At 36.7% G+C, this 21,550-nt stretch overlaps 1 protein-coding gene across 4 annotated transcripts in view; it reads right to left on the bottom strand.

Moving 5' to 3' along the window:
- Positions 1-1,680: 1,680 nt before the first annotated feature.
- The window catches only part of parga (poly (ADP-ribose) glycohydrolase a), a 34,784-nt gene continuing 14,914 nt past the window's right edge, over positions 1,681-21,550 (bottom strand). For all 4 annotated transcript variants that reach the window (XM_059566142.1, XM_059566141.1, XM_059566143.1 and 1 more), the window contains 9 exons: positions 16,494-16,573; positions 16,320-16,380; positions 15,757-15,832; positions 10,634-10,781; positions 5,533-5,611; positions 5,243-5,351; positions 4,914-5,019; positions 3,468-3,596; positions 1,681-2,629 (listed from right to left, as the gene is read on the bottom strand). In XM_059566142.1, coding sequence (XP_059422125.1) covers positions 2,442-2,629; positions 3,468-3,596; positions 4,914-5,019; positions 5,243-5,351; positions 5,533-5,611; positions 10,634-10,781; positions 15,757-15,832; positions 16,320-16,380; positions 16,494-16,573 — 976 coding nt within the window. In that variant the 3' untranslated portion in view covers positions 1,681-2,441. The remainder of the gene's footprint in view (positions 2,630-3,467; positions 3,597-4,913; positions 5,020-5,242; positions 5,352-5,532; positions 5,612-10,633; positions 10,782-15,756; positions 15,833-16,319; positions 16,381-16,493; positions 16,574-21,550) is intronic.

Consider the following 21,550-nt stretch of genomic DNA (forward strand, 5'->3'; position numbering starts at 1 on the left):
CTAACAAGCTTTTAATGCACTTTCCTTTTAATAAAAGGTTAAACGGTAATTAACAGACAAGCATAAACACCGGCAACCACAGCGTTTAAAATTCAATGCAATATTTATAAAAATGACTTCAAATTAAGTTGTGCCAGGGCTTAATGAGAACATTGAAATTTTCAGTAACCTCTGATTCTTAATCACGTTATTAGACAATTACGCTTTCCTAATTTTCTGAGGGATTGTGCAGAATTCACTTGACCATGTGGTTTCAGTCATCTAGATTGATGGTCTTTATGTTGGTGGATTTTACAGTTTGAGCTAATTGCCTTCCCTCCCCCTCAGTACCTCAAAACTAGTTTCATCACTCTTAGTTGCCAACAACCAGAAAAATAAAGTATTGTCATTAATCATCACTGGGCTGCTATCATGGTCGTTTCAAAAGTAAAACAGGCATGATTAAAATGCAGCATTAAGAAAATGCCAAATGCATGATTTTCAGGATCAAAGTGTTATGAGTGACCTTTTTATGTGTGGAAAAATATACTATCAATTCTGACTCTTCAACAGAGATATTAACATTAGTGATAGTCTGCACATTTGTACTATATGGAGCAGCATTCATGCTATAAGCACAAGAAGTGCTGCATAACAGCCGAATATTACAAGATGCCATATGTGGCACAGGTTCATATTGTGGTTCTGTTATACATGTCGTTATAATAAAACATCTACATTTGTCCCTCTCTGTTCTTGATCAGTGCCATAATCGAAACTCTAGATTGAAGGACTGTCAGAGCAAAAAGCGTCTTGTAACCAAGCATAAGTAAGGTCATGCAATTATAAGTGAAAATGCCATTTTGGTGCTCTCTGACTTCAGCTCTTGAAACAAACGTAGCTGAGAGCCTTCAGTAGCAGGGATCTTATTAAAGTCAGCTGTCATTTAAAAAAAAAAGAAAAAAAAAAGAAATATAATTTGATATTTCCATGCCCACATTTCCATTCTTCATGAAACAAATGTTGACAAGAATGTAATGCTTCTTAACTCATTTCATTGACATTTAAATTTCTATTAAAGTCTGGCCCTTTATTGACCCCAGTATTTGATAAAACAAAGGGATACTGCATCTGTTATAAAACAATAGAATGGTTATAAGGGACCATCTTTTGGTCACAAAGTGGCACTTGTGCTCTGGGCTGAACTGATGAAAACCTTCGAAAGCACTTGAGGTTGATTAGGAACAGTCTTGACAAAAGATGGGGATCAAAAGAGGTCAGTTGGATCAAACTAGAACTACAATTTATAACTCTAACATGGTCCAATTGAGCAGCATTATATACAATGCTGGACAACGACAAAGCCAAGCTACAATCTAGGTCTATAGGTCAGTTTTGCATAGAATCTGAGTGTTTATATATATGACATTTCAAAAAGAACAAATATTTAGCTCAACTGAAATGTGACTTAAAAGTGAATATACAAGATACAACGTAAAGATAAATCTTGAACCTTGCAATAATGCAGCATGGCAAAGACTGAAAGGATAATTTTTCGTTGCAATGACTTTGATAGACGGCATTGACTTTATTTATAAATCCTAAGTACTGTAAATAAGTTAAAGTCATTAAATACAGTGCATCCAGCTGTTGTTAAAAGCTGAGGTTTGCATCCACATGTTGAAAAAAACCGCTGACAAGTTTCTGAATCAACCATTTTAATTATCAAATCAGAATTAAATAAAGAGCAAAACATATGAAAATATTCACCACCTTTAAATACCAACCCCATTTCTTGAAGGTGCCTTTAATCAAAACAGTGAATGAAACTGTAAAAACCTTGAGCGTAATAAATCACTAAAAATGTCATGCAGATACTATATTTTTTCCCACAATCTGATTTGCAGCAGTTCCATTAGTGTTTCCACAAGTTTTTTCCAACAGGTAATATTTCCTTTTCACATCTTTCATTATCAAACCTTTTCATATTTGAGAAATAAAAAAAAGGATAAGTCTTGTGCAATACATTTCATAATCAAGTTTCAAAGGGGACTTAATTGTGTATTTAGAGGTTCTCATGCATATTTTGTTATTTATGTCTACACACTTTTTTTTTGAATCACTGTTAGTTCCTGAATGAGGAAAAAATAAAATAAATAAAGACTACACCTTGGATCATTTAATTTCCTAAGATCATGTAGTAAATTTGAACCTAGGGAAGCTTGGCTGGCATTCCAGAAAAACTATCCCAGGATCAAACCTAGATGATGTTCACAAGAAATAAGGATTTACAGTCTATTGCTATATTTTCTGTCCCCTTATTCATAATGACTTGAAACTTACTCAATGGTTCAAAAAAAAAAAAAAAAAAAAAGGAAAAGACAGGCGTAATGTGCTCTCTTTCTAAAGTAATAGAAAGCACTACGGCATTTGGACAAGGTTGAGTTATCTGTTGACCAGCATTAATGGCAGTCCGCAGGACAGGGGGAAGGCGCAGTGGTTAAGTTGCTGTCGCTGGGGCTGGGGCAGGGCTCGGGGTCCGTATTTGTATTGACCTTATCATAGATGTACCCATAGAGGCTGATGTTAGGCCTCTGGAGATGCTTAGACACCACATTAGAGTACTGCTTTAAGTAGAAGTACAGAGTGCCTGAGAGACAGAGAGAGTAAAAGAGAAAAAGAGGAAAAAAAATATATATATTTGAGGGATGGCGAGCATCATGGCGTCAGCCGACTCTAGAGCCATTCATAAATCACAGAGAGCACGAGTTTACTGCCGACTCCACTTTAGTACAATAGATGGCTGACAGCATTTTCTCAAAAAGGTTTCAATAAATGTCACAAAGAAAGAATGGGACAGAAACAGTGGGGTCAGTTGAAATTGAACTTCACAATACCAAAGAGCACTAATGGTATCATTTAATTATTCGAAACAAATGGTTTACTATTGCAGTCATTTCAAAACTGTATGTACTGTATGGTTTGTCATATTTATTTGATTTTTACACACACATATACAACCATTCAAAAGTTTAGACAGCAAGATATATATATATATATATATATAAGAAATTAACATTTATTCTGTAAGTTTATATTAATTTAATAAAAATGTCAGAAAACCCTTTTACATTGTTATAGGAAAAATATTTTCAATAAATACCATAATAGTAGAATAATTTCCACTAAAATATTAAACAGCAAATCAACATATTAGAATGATTTCTCACACACACACACACACACACACACACACACTAGGGGTGCGCGATAAATATCGTACGATAATTAATGCGCATCTCGTCAGTAAAGCCGCATTAATTATCGTACGATATATATCGCGCACCCCTAACACACACACACACACACACACACACACACACACACACACACACACTTTTTCATTTTCACATTCATTTTTAAAAATGTGCACGAGAAATCTGAAACAGACCTGTCCAAAAAAAATGCAAATGTAACAGGCCCCTTACCGACAGTGACACACTTGTCTTTAAGAAATTTGTACAAGGCATGCACGTCCCTCATGAGTTCCTCATCTCCAAAAGTGAAGTAGGCCACATCTCTCCCCGCCTCAGAAGCTGCCATCAACTGCAGCAGAGCTGGAAGGACAAATGGACACAACTGACAGTGAGCAAAAGTTTCACTGGGCCTTAAGCCATACACACCATTTAGGAAGCCTTACATATTTCACATTCATTTCTCTTTAAAGCATGCATCCCTGAACAGAAATGACATGTATGCATTCATGAATGGATTCCTGTCATGAATGCATGGGAATATAGAATACAAAAGAAGAAAAATGCTATGTAGATACCCCTCCCACCCCCATTAGCAAAATGAAGGGCCAATCAACCGCTGTATGTTCTATGTATGACTGATATTCTCGGGGGTTCCGGAGTAAATACTGACAGCTGCCCAACTCAAGTCACCAAACATGGTATAATACATCACTAAAGGCATAGTGGGGATAATTCTGTTTTGCTCCATGTTCCTAGCTGTAGAAAAAATAACTGACATCCAATTTTTTTAAAGGTAAATAATCCATGTCTAGCAACCCCTATTAAGAGACTCAATCTTAGTCACCCAGCTTCAAATTGAGTCTAAAGATTTTAAATATTTAAAGAGGTTGAATGTAGCCCACTGATGAATGAATGTTGTTCAAATGAGAGCAGCCAATTACAATGGGTAATCTGTAGTCAAACCAGCGCTAAACTAAACGGATTGGCCCCCAAAAAATCTCAGGCTCAAGATGAATTTACTGTGTGGCAAGTCATTGGGAGAAACTCCACACATACAGACGACTCATGGTTCAACAATGATGAACTATCAAAGATGGAATCATCTTATGAAACGGTTTCCAGCCTTAAAACAGAAAACGATCAGCTGGCACAAGCTTGCCATGAATTTATGGATGAGGCTGGAAAATCAGTTGCACTTTTAATGGAAAACATAAATGTGTGTCAGCTGATCAATAACAGGAAAGTGGAAAAACATGTCTTGGGTCAAAAAAACAAAGTGAGAGAGCTTCTCTGTATTGTCTGATTGCTAAAACACAACAAAATCAGATATGATTAAAACAAACAATGAAAATCTAGAAATAAATATGCGCTAATAAATAACTGACTATGAAGGCTTATTTATAATACTCCAAATTATAATGCTGTGATGTCTACCTTCATTTGTAGCATTTAAGATGCTGATTTAAGGTTTTATTTTATTAGACAGTATAGCAATATAGACTTTAAATATCAGTCATTAATGAGTTGGCCATAAAATGATAACAAACAGTTAGAATCTCAATAATGGTCATAATTGTAATATTGGTGCAGGGAAATTCAGGCTGAAATGTCATATAAGAGTCCATCTTTAAAACGGTTGATGATGGTTTTATTTTCCACTCCCCGATCTGCATGTACCTTTGAGTCGCGTGTCGCCTCCAAACGCACCACATCCCCAGTTTCCTGTGGCAACGGCGGAGAGGTTCTCAGGGTTCACAGCAGGTCGCATGAAACCACAATATGCCTGAAAATAGGAGACAGCCTAATATTGTAGAGAAACAAATACAAGCTAATCACAGAGAGTCACAAGAAGACTCATGTCATGCCTCATTAAATCCTCTAAGCAACGCAGACTGGCAAGGTTAAGGAAATCTATGGCCATTAGAGTTTGACAGAGGTCAAGGATTTGCTATTTCATGTCATTAGTGTGAAACACAGAACAATATTTGCTTGAAGACTTTGCTAACCTTATTTAGCTCCCGGATCATTTTCTCAGGCTGAAACTGTTCCATGAAATTCCTGTATTTCAGTGCATCCACAGCCACAATTTCGGTGCACCTCCGCTGCCACCCATCTCTGAAAATGGGAAAAGATGTTTATTTTATTCTGGGCTTTTTACCATCTGTAAACCATGGCATTTGTGTCTTGGTTGCTTGGTTATATTCGGGATAGCTAATTACATTTTTAAAGGTGCAGGAACCCATTTAAGAGGTGTTCACTAAAGTTGTTATAATAAGTAATCCTTTATTGCCATTACCTGGGAATCTCATCTTTGTGATTGGCTTTCCATCTGAAGCTCTCTGCATAGCCAGTGTACTTACTGTACTGCTCTGTGCCTAAAGGAAGACCAAATAAATAAAACAGAAATACATAATTTGAGGGTAATATCTGCTACAGTATCCATAACATCTTCTTGTCCCCAACATATTACAGAACGAAATAAGATAATCACAAAATCAAAATGATGTGAACATTAAAGGGATAGTTCACCCAAATAGCAAAATTATGTCATTAATAACTTACCCTCATGTTGTTCCAAACCCGTAAGACCTCCGTTTATCTTCGGAACACTGTTTAAGATATTTTAGATTTAGTCCGAGAGCTCTCAGTCCCTCCATTGAAACTGTGTGTACGGTCTACTGTCCATGTCCAGAAAGGTAAGAAAAACATCCTCAAAGTAGTCCATGTGACATCAGAGGGTCAGTTAGAATTTTTTGAAGCAGCGAAAATACATTTTGGTCCAAAAATAGCAAAAACTACGACTTTATTCAGCATTGTCTTCTCTTCCGTGTCTGTTGTGAGAGAGTTTAAAACAAAGCAGTTTGTGATATCCGGTTCGCGAACGAATCATTCGATGTAAGCGGATCTTTTTGAACCAGTTCACCAAATTGAACTGAATCGTTTTAAACGGTTCGCGTCTCCAATACGCATTAATCCACAAATGACTTAAGCTGTTAAATGGTTTAATGTGGCTGACACTCCCTCTGAGTTCAAACAAACCAATATCCTGGAGTAATTCATGTACTCAAACAGCACAAACAGTTTTGTCTAGTTTTTGCTATTTTTGGACCAAAATGTATTTTCGATGCTTCAAAAAATTCTAACTGACCCTCTGATGTCACATGGCCTACTTTGAAGATGTTTTTCTTAACTTTCTGGACATGGACAGTAGACCGTACACACAGTTTCAATGGAGGGACTGAGAGCTCTCGGACTAAATCTAAAATATCTTAAACTGTGTTCCAAAGATAAACGGAGGTCTTACGGGTTTGGAACAACATGAGGGTAAGTTATTAATGACATAATTTTGCTATTTGGGTGAACTATCCCTTTAAGGTAAGATTTATACATGCAATTATTTATAATAATTATTTATTACTTAATAATAAGTTAGGTGAGGATACATATATATATATATATATATATATATATATATTTTTTTTTAGGATTTTTACCCAAGCAAAGACTTCTACTTCACATTAATTCTTAATTCATGTGTCTTTTCTTCTCAACCTGTTTTTTTTTTTTTTACTGACCCTGCTGACCCGATGAGCATTTCGCTGTCCAATGGCCTTAAATCATGCCTTAAATTGGCAAATTTTAGTACTCCATACAGGACAGTATCCTGATGGATAAAAATGCTTCCAGACACTGCGCATCTCCCAACTATCATGAAGTCCTCTAGAATCCTCCACCCTCACCTTGATCTAATTAGCGTTTTCAGTGGCACTCTGACAAAGAGCAATTTCAAGATTAAAATCCAGCCCCTGTACCAATGCTTCAGCATTTCTGCCAAGTCTACTGACGCAGAAAGAGTGCATTAAGGAGCGCGTGTCATGATGCATTACTGGTGGGATATGATTTGCTGCAAAGGCGAGCTGCAGTGCAATAGAAACGGAGATGACGATGAATATTTAGTTTGTTGTAATAACCATGATGGAATGGCTGGACCCATTAGAGAAGGCCGTTCCCGCAGTCATTCATTGTGGCCAGAGGTAATACTGTTAAGTGGAAGGAGGGGGCATCAGGGTTGAGAGAGAGAGAGAACGTAAGTGAAAGAGAGAGAGAGGACTGATATCTGAGGGTATTTTGAGACTGGGGTGGAAAGCTCCAAGTTCACAGTGACTTTGAGGCTGATTTGCAGAATTATAACTCACTAACAAAGCTCTGAAAATGACTTCTCAGTGATGCATAACAACTTCTGTGCCTTAACTATCAAACCTTTCCAGACTTCCAGGAAATGAGTTTGAAAGCCTCAATATTTTGATTAACAGAACTTTGTGCATCTATGCCTTGTTTGGAAGACGACAGAGTGCATTGGTGGATGTGAAACGAGAGGGACAGCAGGTGTGTGAGTGGGCAACAGCCAATCACAGCGCAACATTTCTACATGGTTGTGACTGCAGTCATTACTTTAAAATAAGGAGAGCATTCAACTATGCAAACAGAAAGAATAGATTTGACTCTCTTGTTAACCATTTAAACCAACGTGGTTCTAGTTGATGTCTATCTGACTTTGAATGTAGGTTTTAAGTAAAGCTGGATGATACTGAGTGATGGAAAAGTAAGTCCATTTTAGTAAAAAATAAAATAAAAAATAAATAAATAAAGACAAGAGGAAATGCAAAGCTCACTTTGTATCCTGTCTGCATCACCAGATGGGAAAACAAAGACACATTGCACATCATGGTGTCAGCCTTGGAAGAACCTTTTTTATATAACAAGGTAGGTGGTCATACATTTCAGTTTCTCCAAGCCGTCATAGTTTTTCAGGCTCAAATTTCCCTTGAGAGATACTAATAATTTAGAGAAACATTTATGACACATCAGGGTTATTACAGCAACTAAAATTGTACAAAACAATTGTTACCTGAAATAAAATGTACATTATAAAATGAAATAAAAATGTCTAACCTTTATTTATTCATTATTATTTCAATTCATTATATAAGTGCATTAAGTTAAACTAAATTACAAAAAAAAACAAAAAAATATTAAAACTGAAACAAAAAAATTAAAGTGAAAATAAAAGATATAAAAATAAAACAAATAACAAAAACTGTAATATACTGTAGTATATATGATTCTAAAATAACACTGTTACATTTTGGATTGGCAGATAATTTACAAGCATTACAAGTAATTATTCTTTGTAATTATTTTTATATATATTATATATATATATAAAAGTACATGTATTGTTAAAAATGCCCGTTTTTATTTTTTTTGTTTTTTATACATTGTAAGTCAATGGTCACCAAAGAAATTCTTCAAAATATAAGAAAAGTCAATATTACTGTTTAACATAATGCAAAGTGGCAGCTCTTGTAGGATGTATTTACGTTGCCGTTTTTGACAAATAAATTTCCAATGACATTTCCATGATTATTTTAAAAAAATACTTTGAGCCAAATTCATTTTGATTCTTATCAATGAATCGCTTAAACTGCTTTACAAACTAATTCATTAGAAAACTTTACTCTCAAAACAGTTCTTAAGAATCCATAACTATTATTCAAAACCAATAGCCATCAGCAAACCTACTAATACTGAATTAATGAGTATTAAAGCGTCTACGTTTTTTTGTTTAGTTTTTTTCTTATTGATCAGCACTAAAACACCAATACTTTCTACTTTCCTCTATGTGTATCATTCTGTAGCAATAGATGAAGGAAAGGAGCAGCAGTGATCACATGCTACAAACAACAAGTGAGGAGGGAAAGAGACAACCTGTTTGAAATGTATCGGATGCAGGACATTTACTCATGACCTGGGCTCCTCTCCAACCCTGCCGCTCAGTCAAAAAAGCACAGTACATAAAGGATGAACAGAGTGATGGAAGAATAGCACAGAGACAGAGAAAGACACAGAGGAAGAGGGAGAGATTTGTAGTGTGAGGAAAGGGGGGTTGTCACTTAACGTGTTGACTCAAGCACAGTGAGTTGGAGGGTGAAAAATAGGGCAATTCAGCTAGAGAGAAATGAGGAATAACAGGGCTGCCCTGAGTCCAGCGTGAATCAATGTAATGGATTTACGTTCAAATTGGATGAGGAGGGAAGATGGGGGAGGGGCTGGTAAGAATGGAGCTGAACGTATACACAAGCTTCTGCGAGAAATGGCAAATTGCTAGCGGCAAAAACATGCGAGGTGCTATCCAGCTCACTGTAAGTAGTGTTAGAGAAGCGTGATTACAGTGACTGACTTCATTAACGGCTGAAATCAAACCCGATCCCTCCCGATTATTAGATCCGTCATCAAACATATATACCTAATAACATCTATGATTACTTTACTCTTATCTTGATTCAAACTCCACAAAATAAGCGGAGTAATTTTATGATGTTTGTTTCTATTAATGGTTTTTGAATGTCTACAATATTGCTTCGAACAATGTGCTAAAACACTGTGACAATATCATCTAGTGCCTTCCAAATTGTAAATGAGTCTTCTCAATGAACGAAGTGCAATCTAATTATTCAATGAACCACTGAATTACTTCTGGCCATCTCTGATGACTCAAAGTGAACCAAAATCTTCCGCTGTGTTGTGCAAAACTTGTGATGAATAGTTCACATTAAGTACAAAAGCCAAAACTAACTAGCTAAACTAATAAATAATAATAAACACATGTATAATGGTCTTGTTAAGGCAAAGGCTTTCACACTGGATTCACAAGGAGGAAAATATTTGTAAAAAATAAATAATACTAATTTGTTTTGTCAGTTGTTGTTTACGCAAATTACATTGTTTAGGCAATTTAACATGAAATGTTTTTACTAAGAATTTATTTCATTGCAATAACTGTAATATATATACATTAAAAATATTATGCTTTATAGTTTCATTATTAGTTTCTATGCTTTTTGGTGAAAAGTGCTACATAACTGAATTTTAACTGAATTTAAATGTCTCTTTTAATGTTTATACAAGATAACATTGTTGCCTTTGCTTTAGAAAAATGAAAATAAGCTAATCATTTTATTTAGGAAATAACACTCTTTATAACATCATGCTTTAATTTTCCTCACACAGTACAAATGCAGCTGAAAGACATCCCTTGCAGAAATATTGCCATAATTGGGGGTCCTTGGCATTTAAAAGTTTGAAAACCTCCATGTTAAGAAGAAAGAATTGTTAAATTCCATATGATTCCTAAGCCAACTTATTATATAATCAGCCATAGGTTCATCTAAGTACAAAAAGGTAATATTTTCACACATTTTAGATAACAGGTGTTCGAACAGCTAGGAGGGAGGAACAAGACACTTCAGTAGTGGCTGAGATCAATCAGACAGAGGTGCGTGTTGGTGTGCAGGACAGACGGGAGGGAGGAGCGGACCTCATGTGTGTGTGCTGACCTGTGATGATGAGGCACTCGTTGTGGTCCAAAGCTTCTGTGAAGAGGCGTGATACCATGAGCTCAGGGTTGATGATGAAGCGTATCTCCTCCTGGACCAACCCCATACCTGTCACCCCTCCACCCACGAGCCTGTTCGCAAAGTCCACCTGCAGCACAAATAAAATCACATATTCATCAAAATTGTTCAACTGGTCTAAAGGATAAAAAATATTATTTCATCCCTGGTGTGAAATGATGTTACGGTACAGAGATCTATGATACTTGTCTGAACATTCAAAGTGTCAGACTGTAAGCCAGGTTGTCTGTCCAGCTTGTCACCAGAGATTATTGGTTCTGGGTAGGGGACCGGGTGCTAAAATGCACAGGGGTGGAAAATAGAGTGCTCTACCCGACTGTGCGTAAAACTTCAAAATATGAGAAAAGTAAAAGGAGGACAGAATTTTCGGTGCATGTAGAAATCCAAAATGAACTTTTTGCTAGACCTGCTGATATTTCTCTTCTGCCATGAAATTGTAATTGTAATTAAAACAAACAAAAAAAAATCTTTGGGTATAAAAAACAGCAATGAGATAAATAATCAAATAATCAAAGCATGAAAACATTTTTTCCACTGATGTAGAACACATGCATAACAGACTTCTGTCCACTGTGACCCTGCAGGCTGCTGCCAAGGCCAATGTCCATTCCCTCTTTACGGTATAATGGATCTTTAAAGGACTGGCCATTAGCCATGAAGCTCAGATAATTCAAACTAATTAGTAAATATGTTCACAGCTTCTAGGCAGACCATTTAAGCTTCGGTCTTATGTAATAATCTTGTATTTTTATTTAGATAACTATTTTATACTACTACACATTATATGTGACCATGGACCACAAAACCAGTCATAAGGGTGAAATTTTTTTAATTGAGATTTATATATACACTTTTATTAGATTTATACATTTAACAGCTTTCTGTTGATGTATGGTTTGTTAGGATCGGACAATATTTGGCTGAAATACAACTATTTGAAAATCTGGAATCTAAAAGGTGCGAAAAAGATCAAAATATTGAGAAAATAGTATTTAAATTTGTCCAAATGAAGTCCTTAATAATGCTTATTATTAATCAAAATTAAGTTTTGATCTATTTATGGTAGGAAATTTACAAAATATCTTCATGGAACATAATCTTTACTTAATATCCTAATGATTTTTGGCATAAAAGAAAAATCTAAAATTTTGACCCATACAATGTATTTTTAGATATTGCTACAAATATACCCCAGCGACTTAAGAGTATATTATACATACTACTGGCATACAGTATATTAGTATTGATATACCATATCAGGGCTCAACAATAAGGGTGTTTTCCAGAAAAGTGCCTAAATTATATCATATCGCAGATTTTTAACAGAATTTTCTGACATAAAAATTGGTTTGCACTGCTATTTATCACATTTGTGGCACTAAAATATTGAAAGGGCAAAAATGACAACGTGCAGGAGAAAATTAATAAATGCATATAAAACACAAAAATACATAATTATATGAGTTACATGAGTGGCTGACTTGTGGCACCGCTAAATTCTGTTGTGGAAGCCATTTCCTCAGTGCCGTCTTCTTTGTTAGGCATTTTTATATTTCAAAGACTGGGAGTGTGAGCAGCAGTGCTAATACTGGCCCAGGACAGCTTTGAAAAGGTAAACAGGGGAAGTGTATGACCCCTTTGAGGCTGTGTTTTGCAGGCTGTCAGGCTGGACTCACTGGGCCACAGCCTCCTCAGTGAGATGGAGGAGAAAAGGGGAGGGAGGTTGGCAGGCTGCCAGATGATCTCGCTGATCAGGTCACTCAACTCCAGCTCCGACCGCCCCGCCTCTCCTCAGCACTACTGACAACCTGTCAGACCGTCCCACCCTTCCGGAAATATCCGTCAATCTGGCCGGCAGGACCCCAGGCTCCTGGGACCTCCCAGGGCTGTTCATGTGTGCCCATCAGCTGTCAGGGTGTGCCCTGCCCCAACTGGGGAGAGATGGGAAAAGGAGAGCAGGGCAGACAGACTCTGCAATGAACTCGAGAGGTGCAGGGAGGAATGTGATCGGGGCCAATGGATCTGCCGAACCTCAGTCAGCTGGGTCAACACTGAGATGTTTAAGTTGTTTTTTCATATTGCGTCACAGACTGAAATCTTTGACATGTTACGTCCAATATGAATATGATATGCTATAAAAAAAGGTGCCATTTGTACTCCATAAAAACAAAACAAGCAAATCTAGACATATCAACAAAAAGACTTGCTACAGTATATTTTAAAATATGCATATTTTGGATAGATATGCATACTAATGGTAATAAATCTACTCTTTGGGCCCATTCACACCAAAGAGGATAATATATAACTAGTGTTAAAAATCGCTCTGAATGTAAAAGAAAAGCAGAGTCCATATGACAATTTATGATATTTTTGGAATCACTTTCACATCATTTTTTTTTCAGCTGATGGAAGCTAAAAACACTGAAAGCCAATCAGAATAGATTCTGCTTTAAAGAGCTTAAGCACTTAAAGAGACAGATGACAAAACTGCACGTTTATAAGGCCATCCTTAAAAATATTTTGGTTTGCAGTAACAGTAATTTTTTTTTTAAAGGGTTGGGAGGTCGGTCTATTTTTTTTTTCTTCACGTTTCAATGTAAAAAAAAAAAAGTACATTTTGGTGATGGTGATGATAGGTATGAATTTAAACAAATTAGCATATCGTGACGTCATTGACTGGGTCTTCAACCCGAGCCTTCGGGCGCATTATTGCAAACCTCATTTTGATGCAGGCTATATAGACCACAAACAAATTTAAATCTTTGTCAAAAAAATGTTTATTGCATGAATTTCAGGTGAGAAGAAAAAAATTAGGCACTGTTATACTTTTTCACTTGCATCCACCGCTAGGTGTCAATGCAACCTACAAATGAGAGACCGTTTACTTTGCTTTCTTGGGTTGTCACTTTTGTGAAAAAAATCCTGTTTGATTTGAATGACAAGTGTTCATTGAATCGATTGAAAAATCGATTTTGCATGTCTAAATAAGTTTTATAAGGCAAATAACACCAAATATAGGTAAATCCACGGACAACAGGCAGGAGGAATGTAAAGATTTAATATATTGGTAAAGACCAATATTTCTGATGATTTATTGGCGTGAAGTTACATGCAATGACAAACAGGAGTGCAACATTTTCGAAAAACAATAAGCAGAATGGACTGCCATAACAATGCAAAACTATTTTACTGCAGGCTTCAGCATGGCTGTGTTTAAAAAAAAAAATCAAATCCACATTCGAATGCAAAAACGTTGCATTCGAATTTTAGGTGTGCATCAAGGAAGCTGCCTTATGAGCCCTGGTACTTCACAGTCCGTGTTCCATTCCATCTCACCGCACGCACAGCCGTGTCTACACAACTTTCAAAGGCGGATGAGCTCGACACCCAGTATCTGCTGTCTCATCTTTCACCTCGTGTACGCACACCGTCCGTGCGGTCTCAAAAAATGCCCGCACGCGGACGACGAAAAGGACATAATGCAGACAGTGTGCGGACGGCCGAAGTATACTTGATCTTTATCAGTGGCGCACGAGATGCGATGACGATGTATGTGGCATTGCATTATAAGGTTATGTTAGCCTATCCAGTTGAAGCCACTACAAAAAAAGAGAACATCAATGTGGAGAAGATCTTGTTTACATCAAAACTTAAACCAAGATGTTCACACAGAACGCATATTTCGTGCATTTTCTAGAGGGACATCGTTGGACTCGCGTCTCGCACAAGAGAGCCGCATGTTTAGAAAGACATGTAAAATTAATCTATTTAATTTCATTTTCTAAAAATATCTTGAGACTTTATGTTGGGTTTTTGATCCCCATCCCACTGCATCTCATGTTTTTGAATGAAAAAATTATTGAAATTAATGAATTAATGAAAAATTATTCTGTGTGACTGGTTTTCCGCCCTTTTTATTTATTTAACAATGCATGCATACATGATGCTGTTTTGTTTATAGTTCTTTAAGAAACTTAATAATAATTGGCTCCATGCGCTCTCTTGAGGCCTCAGAAGAGAAGCAAAAAGCTTTTCTTCACCCTAACTGAAATTATGCATTTTAAATTCGAATACAATTCGAAAATTTTCAGCTATTTTGACAGCCCTAGGCGATTCTCGCCCGAATCTTTATGAGACTGTCTGGCTACCGGCAGAATTCACATTTCTGTTGTAAAAAGAGAAACATTGTGCAGAAGTATTATTTGCTGTTATGCGTGTGTGTCCGAAGCTGCAGTTGCTGTGTGACGAGTGTTCAAAAAAAAAAAAAACAACTGAAAAAATGGTATCCTAAAAAAAAAAAACCTGGATGCGCTCCGAGAGAAGGTCGTTAAAATCAATTTCCTATTTTCGTTTTCGAAACTTGTGTTGGTTGATTCGTGCAATAGATTTTTGAACATAAAAGTGACAGTCGACACGGTCACGGTTTTAGACTAGAGAGAAGAAGGGATAGGAAAAGATCTGGGCACAGCTTTTCCAGAACTTCGTGCCAAGTTAAAGCAGTGTAGAGCTGTTTTAATGAATTTTTTTAGATGTATTATGGTGCCTGAACCCATATGACTTTGAACAGTGACCGCGAACATTTTGTTTACTGCAGCCACAGCCATCATTACTAAGCACGACCCGTTGACTCTGACAGTGCATGAGACGAAGCGAACGCACAGGCCATAGTGTGACATCCGTGTAAACATAGATGACGTCACAGGTTTTTTTTAAAGAAAGAACGTAGTCTTCATTTGTATGTAGGCCTAGGCAATATATATATTTACAATACTTAAATATAATTAATAATATTTTATTGCTTTTGTATTAATTGTTTGAAGAGTAAAAAAAAAATTGGTCGGTCTTAATGCAAATTTACAAGCAGCAAAAAAAAAGTTATTTTTTTCAAGTACAAGTTAAAGCCTCCTCTTCTGCAAAATAATGAAACTTCATTTGTCTTCAAAAAAAAATCATATGAAAAAAAAAAAAATGTCAAAAGTGTCAAAGTAATCTCCAATCTGACAGATATCACAGTCAAAACTACACATGCATGACATTCTCACCTGAAGCATCCCGAAGCCATCATCCTCTATGGTGCCCTTAAAGGTGATATGAAGATGGGTGAGCTGTTTCTTTGAACTAAAGGTCAAAAACAATTGAATCAAAACACAAATAGCAAAATAACCACCATTCACTTAAACGTTCATTTACAAGTACTGTTAAACAGATGCATCATAAATAGTGGCAAGCTAGAAATGCTATAGTGAACTAGGAGTGAAAGGTTACAATCGTGGCTTAAGCAATTTGAAATACAACCATCTCAGCGGTAAGAGTTTTCTAATAAGCAAAACAGAGAGGTGGTTTGGCCTCGTCTGCACTGCCAGAAGAAGCAATTGGGCAAAGTGACTACACATTGCCAAAGTTCATTTATCAAGCACAAAGCGTTGTGAAGGAGTGATCTCTGTGAACTACTTTAAATGTCAGAGAGCCCTCTAGCTGTAGCACAATCAGAAATAAATCTGAGATTTATATAATAGTATATACTTTTTTTTTTAATCACTACTGTTCTTGACATCATTAAATACAGCCAACAACACCACTGGACCAAGCACTATAAATAAGGTACCTTTCCCATTTTGGAAAACTGCTCAAGCTCTGTCGTGTGAATGTGACAAGACCAGTGGGCACTGAAAATAAACAAAAAAAAAAAAACAGAAATATAATAAACATCAATTACACCACTTTAATAACGTCTGAGCATTAAGTGGATATTCGTATGGTTTGGCAGGTCCAGACTTACTTGATTCTGTGACTCTCCTGAAATAGCACAGCAGAGTTTTGAGTTTCTCAATCTTGCGTGAGGAAGGACCTTCAAACAGTCTAGAGAATGAGAAAGACACACAAAAATGTTTATTAGGTACATACATTAGCAAAAGCAAATCTATGTTCACTTTCAGAGGATGTATTATCAACGCAGTCATAAATGACCATTAGAGGGAGATGTTTAGTTCTCAAAGTCAATGTGACGTCTATGAGCTTCAGCACCAACTTCTGCAGGTTAGTGCGTCATTCTTGGGAACACGTGAGGAAAAAGAGGCCTTCCGTGTGATCGGACTTTGCCGCTTCATCTCACAAAGTCCTGTTTGCTCAGCACGCCTGCCTGTGATGGCCTCTCTGTCGCGACAACAATGATACGGACTCACGCCTCCGGGCTCAGCGCTGCGCTCGTGTCCCATTTCACAAAAGACAACGAGGAGAGAAGAACACTTCTTCATTCCTCTAAAGACCATTAAAGAACTGCAGGCTTGCTTTTAAAAGTCCCAAATAACAAAAGCCTTACAGTGATCAGCCATGATGCCCCCCCCCCAACACCCCCCCCCCCAGCAAATGGCTTTCTCCATTAAAAATACTGCAGTCTTCAAGCTAACCATTTTCCACTTACATTCATCCATCCTCTTACTTGATGTAAATGGAATAAGCAGGGAAAAAAAGGGTGGAACAAATGAAATGACAGAGGAAAAACTGATGCACTAAAAGCCCTTTGGGAAGTTAGAAAAAGTTATTGAAGCCTCCTATATATAGCTTTCTTGATGGTGGAGATGATTTTATGTAATGTTACCCAGAATGTAACCTGTTATTGACAGAGAATAGCTGCTTTTTAGTTAGAAACTGACTGTTGACCTTTAATATGAGAAATATGTAAGAAAATGTGATGATTCAACAAGACAAGCACCTATTAAAAGATCTTATGACCCTGATTTCAATAACAAGACAAGCTAGAAATTGCTAGGATGATTTTTTTATTTTTTTTTTAATTAAATTTAAATATTAAACTTTTTCCACAGTACATGTCAGGCAAAATGAGTTTTGTGTACAGGTCAAAAATTTGACAAACATTCTGCCAATATATAAAATGCATGTTAATTATTTTTGCCATTAGTCATGAATTTTAAAATGTAGTGTTTTTCACTAAATGGTAGCTATGAGGGTAAATTGTGCCAGAAGATTTAGGGCAAGTCGTCCCATCGGCTCAATCACAGTGAGTCTTGCATTAAAATGCATGAAAATACTAATAACACATCTAATTACTAAACCATTCTAATATGCTGATTTGGTGCTCATGTAACATCTATTAGTAGTAAATGTTAAAAACCTAATACTTTTGTGATATTAAACGTGTATAAAAATTAGATACATTTTCAGGATTCTTTGATTCGAACGTTTATTTGGTAAGGAACATTTTTTATTAATTTAATGCTTAAATCTTAGGTACCCCCAAACTTTTGAAGGGTATTGTATGTGAACAAGGGCTTCCCCCGAACAGTTACCTACTATAAGTCAAAATGTTAAATTAGTTTTAAATTTAAGTTGATAGTGGACATCCAGAATTATAACTGATTTCTTCTTGACAAAAGGACAGTTAAGTAAACTGACACAGGTTTACCCCATTTACACACAAATGTAATTCAATAAATGCAGTCGATGTACAACACGATGTAAATCTCACATAATCGAAGGTGACGAACACGGCAACAGATGTCAATTTGGCGACTCCTAATCAATCTGAACCTTTACAAGAAACAATGACAGAGTTGTTCGCATCTCACTGGTGGATCTGTATTCATAGTTTTGCAGGTGTACCGTTGGAAAGCTTGCTTTGATGTGCACATTTTGAAACTAAAGTAAATATATCTTCAGCAAGCCTATATGTCATTTCCCAGAGGGCAGACTTTGACAGCTCTGCCAAACAAGCAATCTCTAAATTGCCTGGTGCTTGATAGCAGCAGTGCTCAAGCCAATGAGTAAACTGATGGACAGTCACTCAATTAAAGTGGGCTGCACCGTAACGATCCACATGTCTGGATCCTCTGCTTTTTTGCTGAAACTTGTTTTCTTCAGCATGGCTGAAGTCACGGCCCACAATGTCCTAACTAGTACTACTTTAAAAAAAATAATACAGTGGTACGTGTTTGTTAGTGTATGATGCTTGTGCACACTTTGTGTCCCCGTGTTCACCTAAATGACCAATTAGATTTAATGCTGATCTCGCTCAGAGCTTCATTATTTAGAGCACTTTAACTATGTCCAGCAGGGAAGAAAAGGGCAGAAACAAGACAATGGCTGCAAATGAAGTCAAATGTATTAAATTTAGCTCCTCTGTATGTCTTGGAGTTTGTATAAGTACTTGAAGTGCCTGGGGAATCAATAGCCATCTCAGCATGACAGAGTAAGACTGAGGGCTGCTGCTACGTTTTTCAGAAATTGTGCGGCACGATGAACCACAGGCAGTTGTCCTAAAAAGCTTTTAAAGGATAATTCTGTTACTCTGACTTGCATAAAAACAACTTCATTAAAGCAGAGAAAATCTATGACTGGCATTATTACAGGATAAGTGCTGTAACTAAAGTCATATTAAAGATGAAGTGTTTTATTTTATGCACCACTACCATCATCAAATTAAAATAATGCCTGTTTTCAAACAGGTTTCCTGATGACTTTGCTAAACTCCCATTTTCTATTAGTTAAATAAACACAGTGTCACTGTATTATTACTCTTCTTTGAATGGTGTACAGTTGTCAGTTTTCACTATGTTTTGCTGTGAAGAAAAACATAAGGAAAATTATATTTATTGTATTCAAAACGTGGGTGTAGTTTGATGACGCTGTGACTGAGAGTGGAATCATGGGAGTTGTGGTCTTCATCCCCACAGCTGATGTAATCCAAAGGGACTCGGGCAGAAATCATGTTCATTGATGAGCTAATGATTTATTAACATTGTAGTATGGAACAGGGTGAGGCTGAAAGCTGTCGAAGTGAAACGAGGCCGTTGAACGAGTGCTACACATGGCTCAAAAGCAGCGGAGCTTTTATGATGCTTTTATGATGCTTTTATGAGAGAGCTCACTCTCTCAAGAAAGTAACTCGTAGTCTTGAACGCAAATGGAGAAAAACTAACTTGGAAGTTTTTAAAATTGCATGGAAAAACAGTATGTCCAGCTATAGACAGGCTCTAAAAACTGCTAGGGCAGAGCATATCCACAAACTCATTGAAAATAACCAAAACAATCCAAGGTTTTTATTTAGCACAGTGGCTAAATTAACAAATTACCAGACGCCACCTGATTCAAATATTCCACCAACGTTAAATAGTAATGACTTTATGAATTTCTTCACTGATAAAATAGATAACATTAGAAATACAATAGCGAATGTAGATTCTACAGCGTCTAACACTTCAGTTTCATCCATCGCACCCAAAAATAAACTGCAGTGCTTTACAAATATAGGACAGGAAGAGCTAAATAAACTTATCACTGTATCTAAACCAACAACATGTTTATTAGATCCTGTACCCACTAAATTACTAAAAGAGCTGTTGCCTGTAGCCGAAGAACCGCTTCTCAATATCATTAACTCGTCGTTATCTTTAGGTCACGTCCCAAAACCATTCAAGCTGGCGGTTATCAAGCCTCTTATTAAGAAACCAAAACTAGATCCTAGTGTACTGGCAAATTATAGGCCTATTTCAAATCTTCCATTTATGTCTAAAATTTTAGAAAAAGTTGTGTCTGCTCAATTGAGCACCTTCCTGCATAAAAATGATCTGTATGAAGAATTTCAGTCAGGTTTTAGGCCCCACCATAGCACAGAAAATGCACTTGTTAAAATTACAAATGACCTGCTTCTTGCGTCAGATCAAGGCTGCATCTCATTTCTAGTCTTACTTGATCTTAGTGCTGCGTTCGACACCATAGATCATGACATACTCATAGATCGATTACAAAACTATACAGGTATTCAAGGGCAGGCTCTAAGATGGTTTAGATCCTACCTGTCCGATCGCTACCATTTTGTTTACTTAAATGGGGTGTCATCTCATTTATCATCAGTAAAATATGGAGTGCCACAAGGATCCGTCCTAGGTCCCCTTCTATTTTCAATATACATGTTGCCCCTTGGTAATATTATTAGAAAATACGGAATTAGCTTCCACTGTTATGCTGATGATACTCAGCTATATATTTCAACGAGACCAGATGAAACTTCCCAATTATCTAAGCTAACAGAGTGTGTTAAAAATGTAAAAGATTGGATGACAAATAATTTTCTCCAATTAAATTCGGATAAGACCAAAAAACACTACACAGAATCTTGTAGATTACAATCTGCAACTAGACGGATGTACTGTTACTTCCTCTACAGTCAGAAATCTGGGTGTTATATTAGACAGCAATTTGTCTTTTGAAAATCATATTTCCAATGTTACAAAAACCGCATTCTTCCATCTTAGAAACATTGCCAAGCTACGAAACATGTTATCTGTTTCTGATGCAGAAAAGCTAGTTCATGCTTTCATGACCTCTAGACTGGACTATTGTAATGCACTTCTAGGTGGTTGTCCTGCTTCGTCAATAAACAAGCTACAGGTAGTCCAAAATGCAGCAGCTAGAGTCCTTACCAGGTCAAGAAAATATGATCATATTACCCCAATTTTACAGTCTCTGCACTGGCTACCTATTAAGTTCCGTATCTGTTACAAATTATCATTACTTACCTATAAAGGCCCTAAATGGTTTAGCTCCTGCGTACCTAACTAGCCTTCTACCACGCTACAACCCATCACGCACCCTAAGGTCACAAAACGCTGGACTTTTGGTAGTTCCTAGGATAGCAAAGTCCACTAAAGGAGGTAGAGCTTTTTCACATTTGGCTCCCAAACTCTGGAATAGCCTTCCTGATAATGTTCGGGGTTCAGACGCACTCTCTCTGTTTAAATCTAGAAAACGCATCTCTTTCGCCAAGCATTCGAATAATGTATCTCTTAAATTGTGAGTGTAGTTGCATCTGCATTTTTA

The sequence above is a fragment of the Carassius carassius genome, chromosome 14, assembly GCF_963082965.1.
Source record: "Carassius carassius chromosome 14, fCarCar2.1, whole genome shotgun sequence".
NCBI lineage: Eukaryota > Metazoa > Chordata > Actinopteri > Cypriniformes > Cyprinidae > Carassius > Carassius carassius.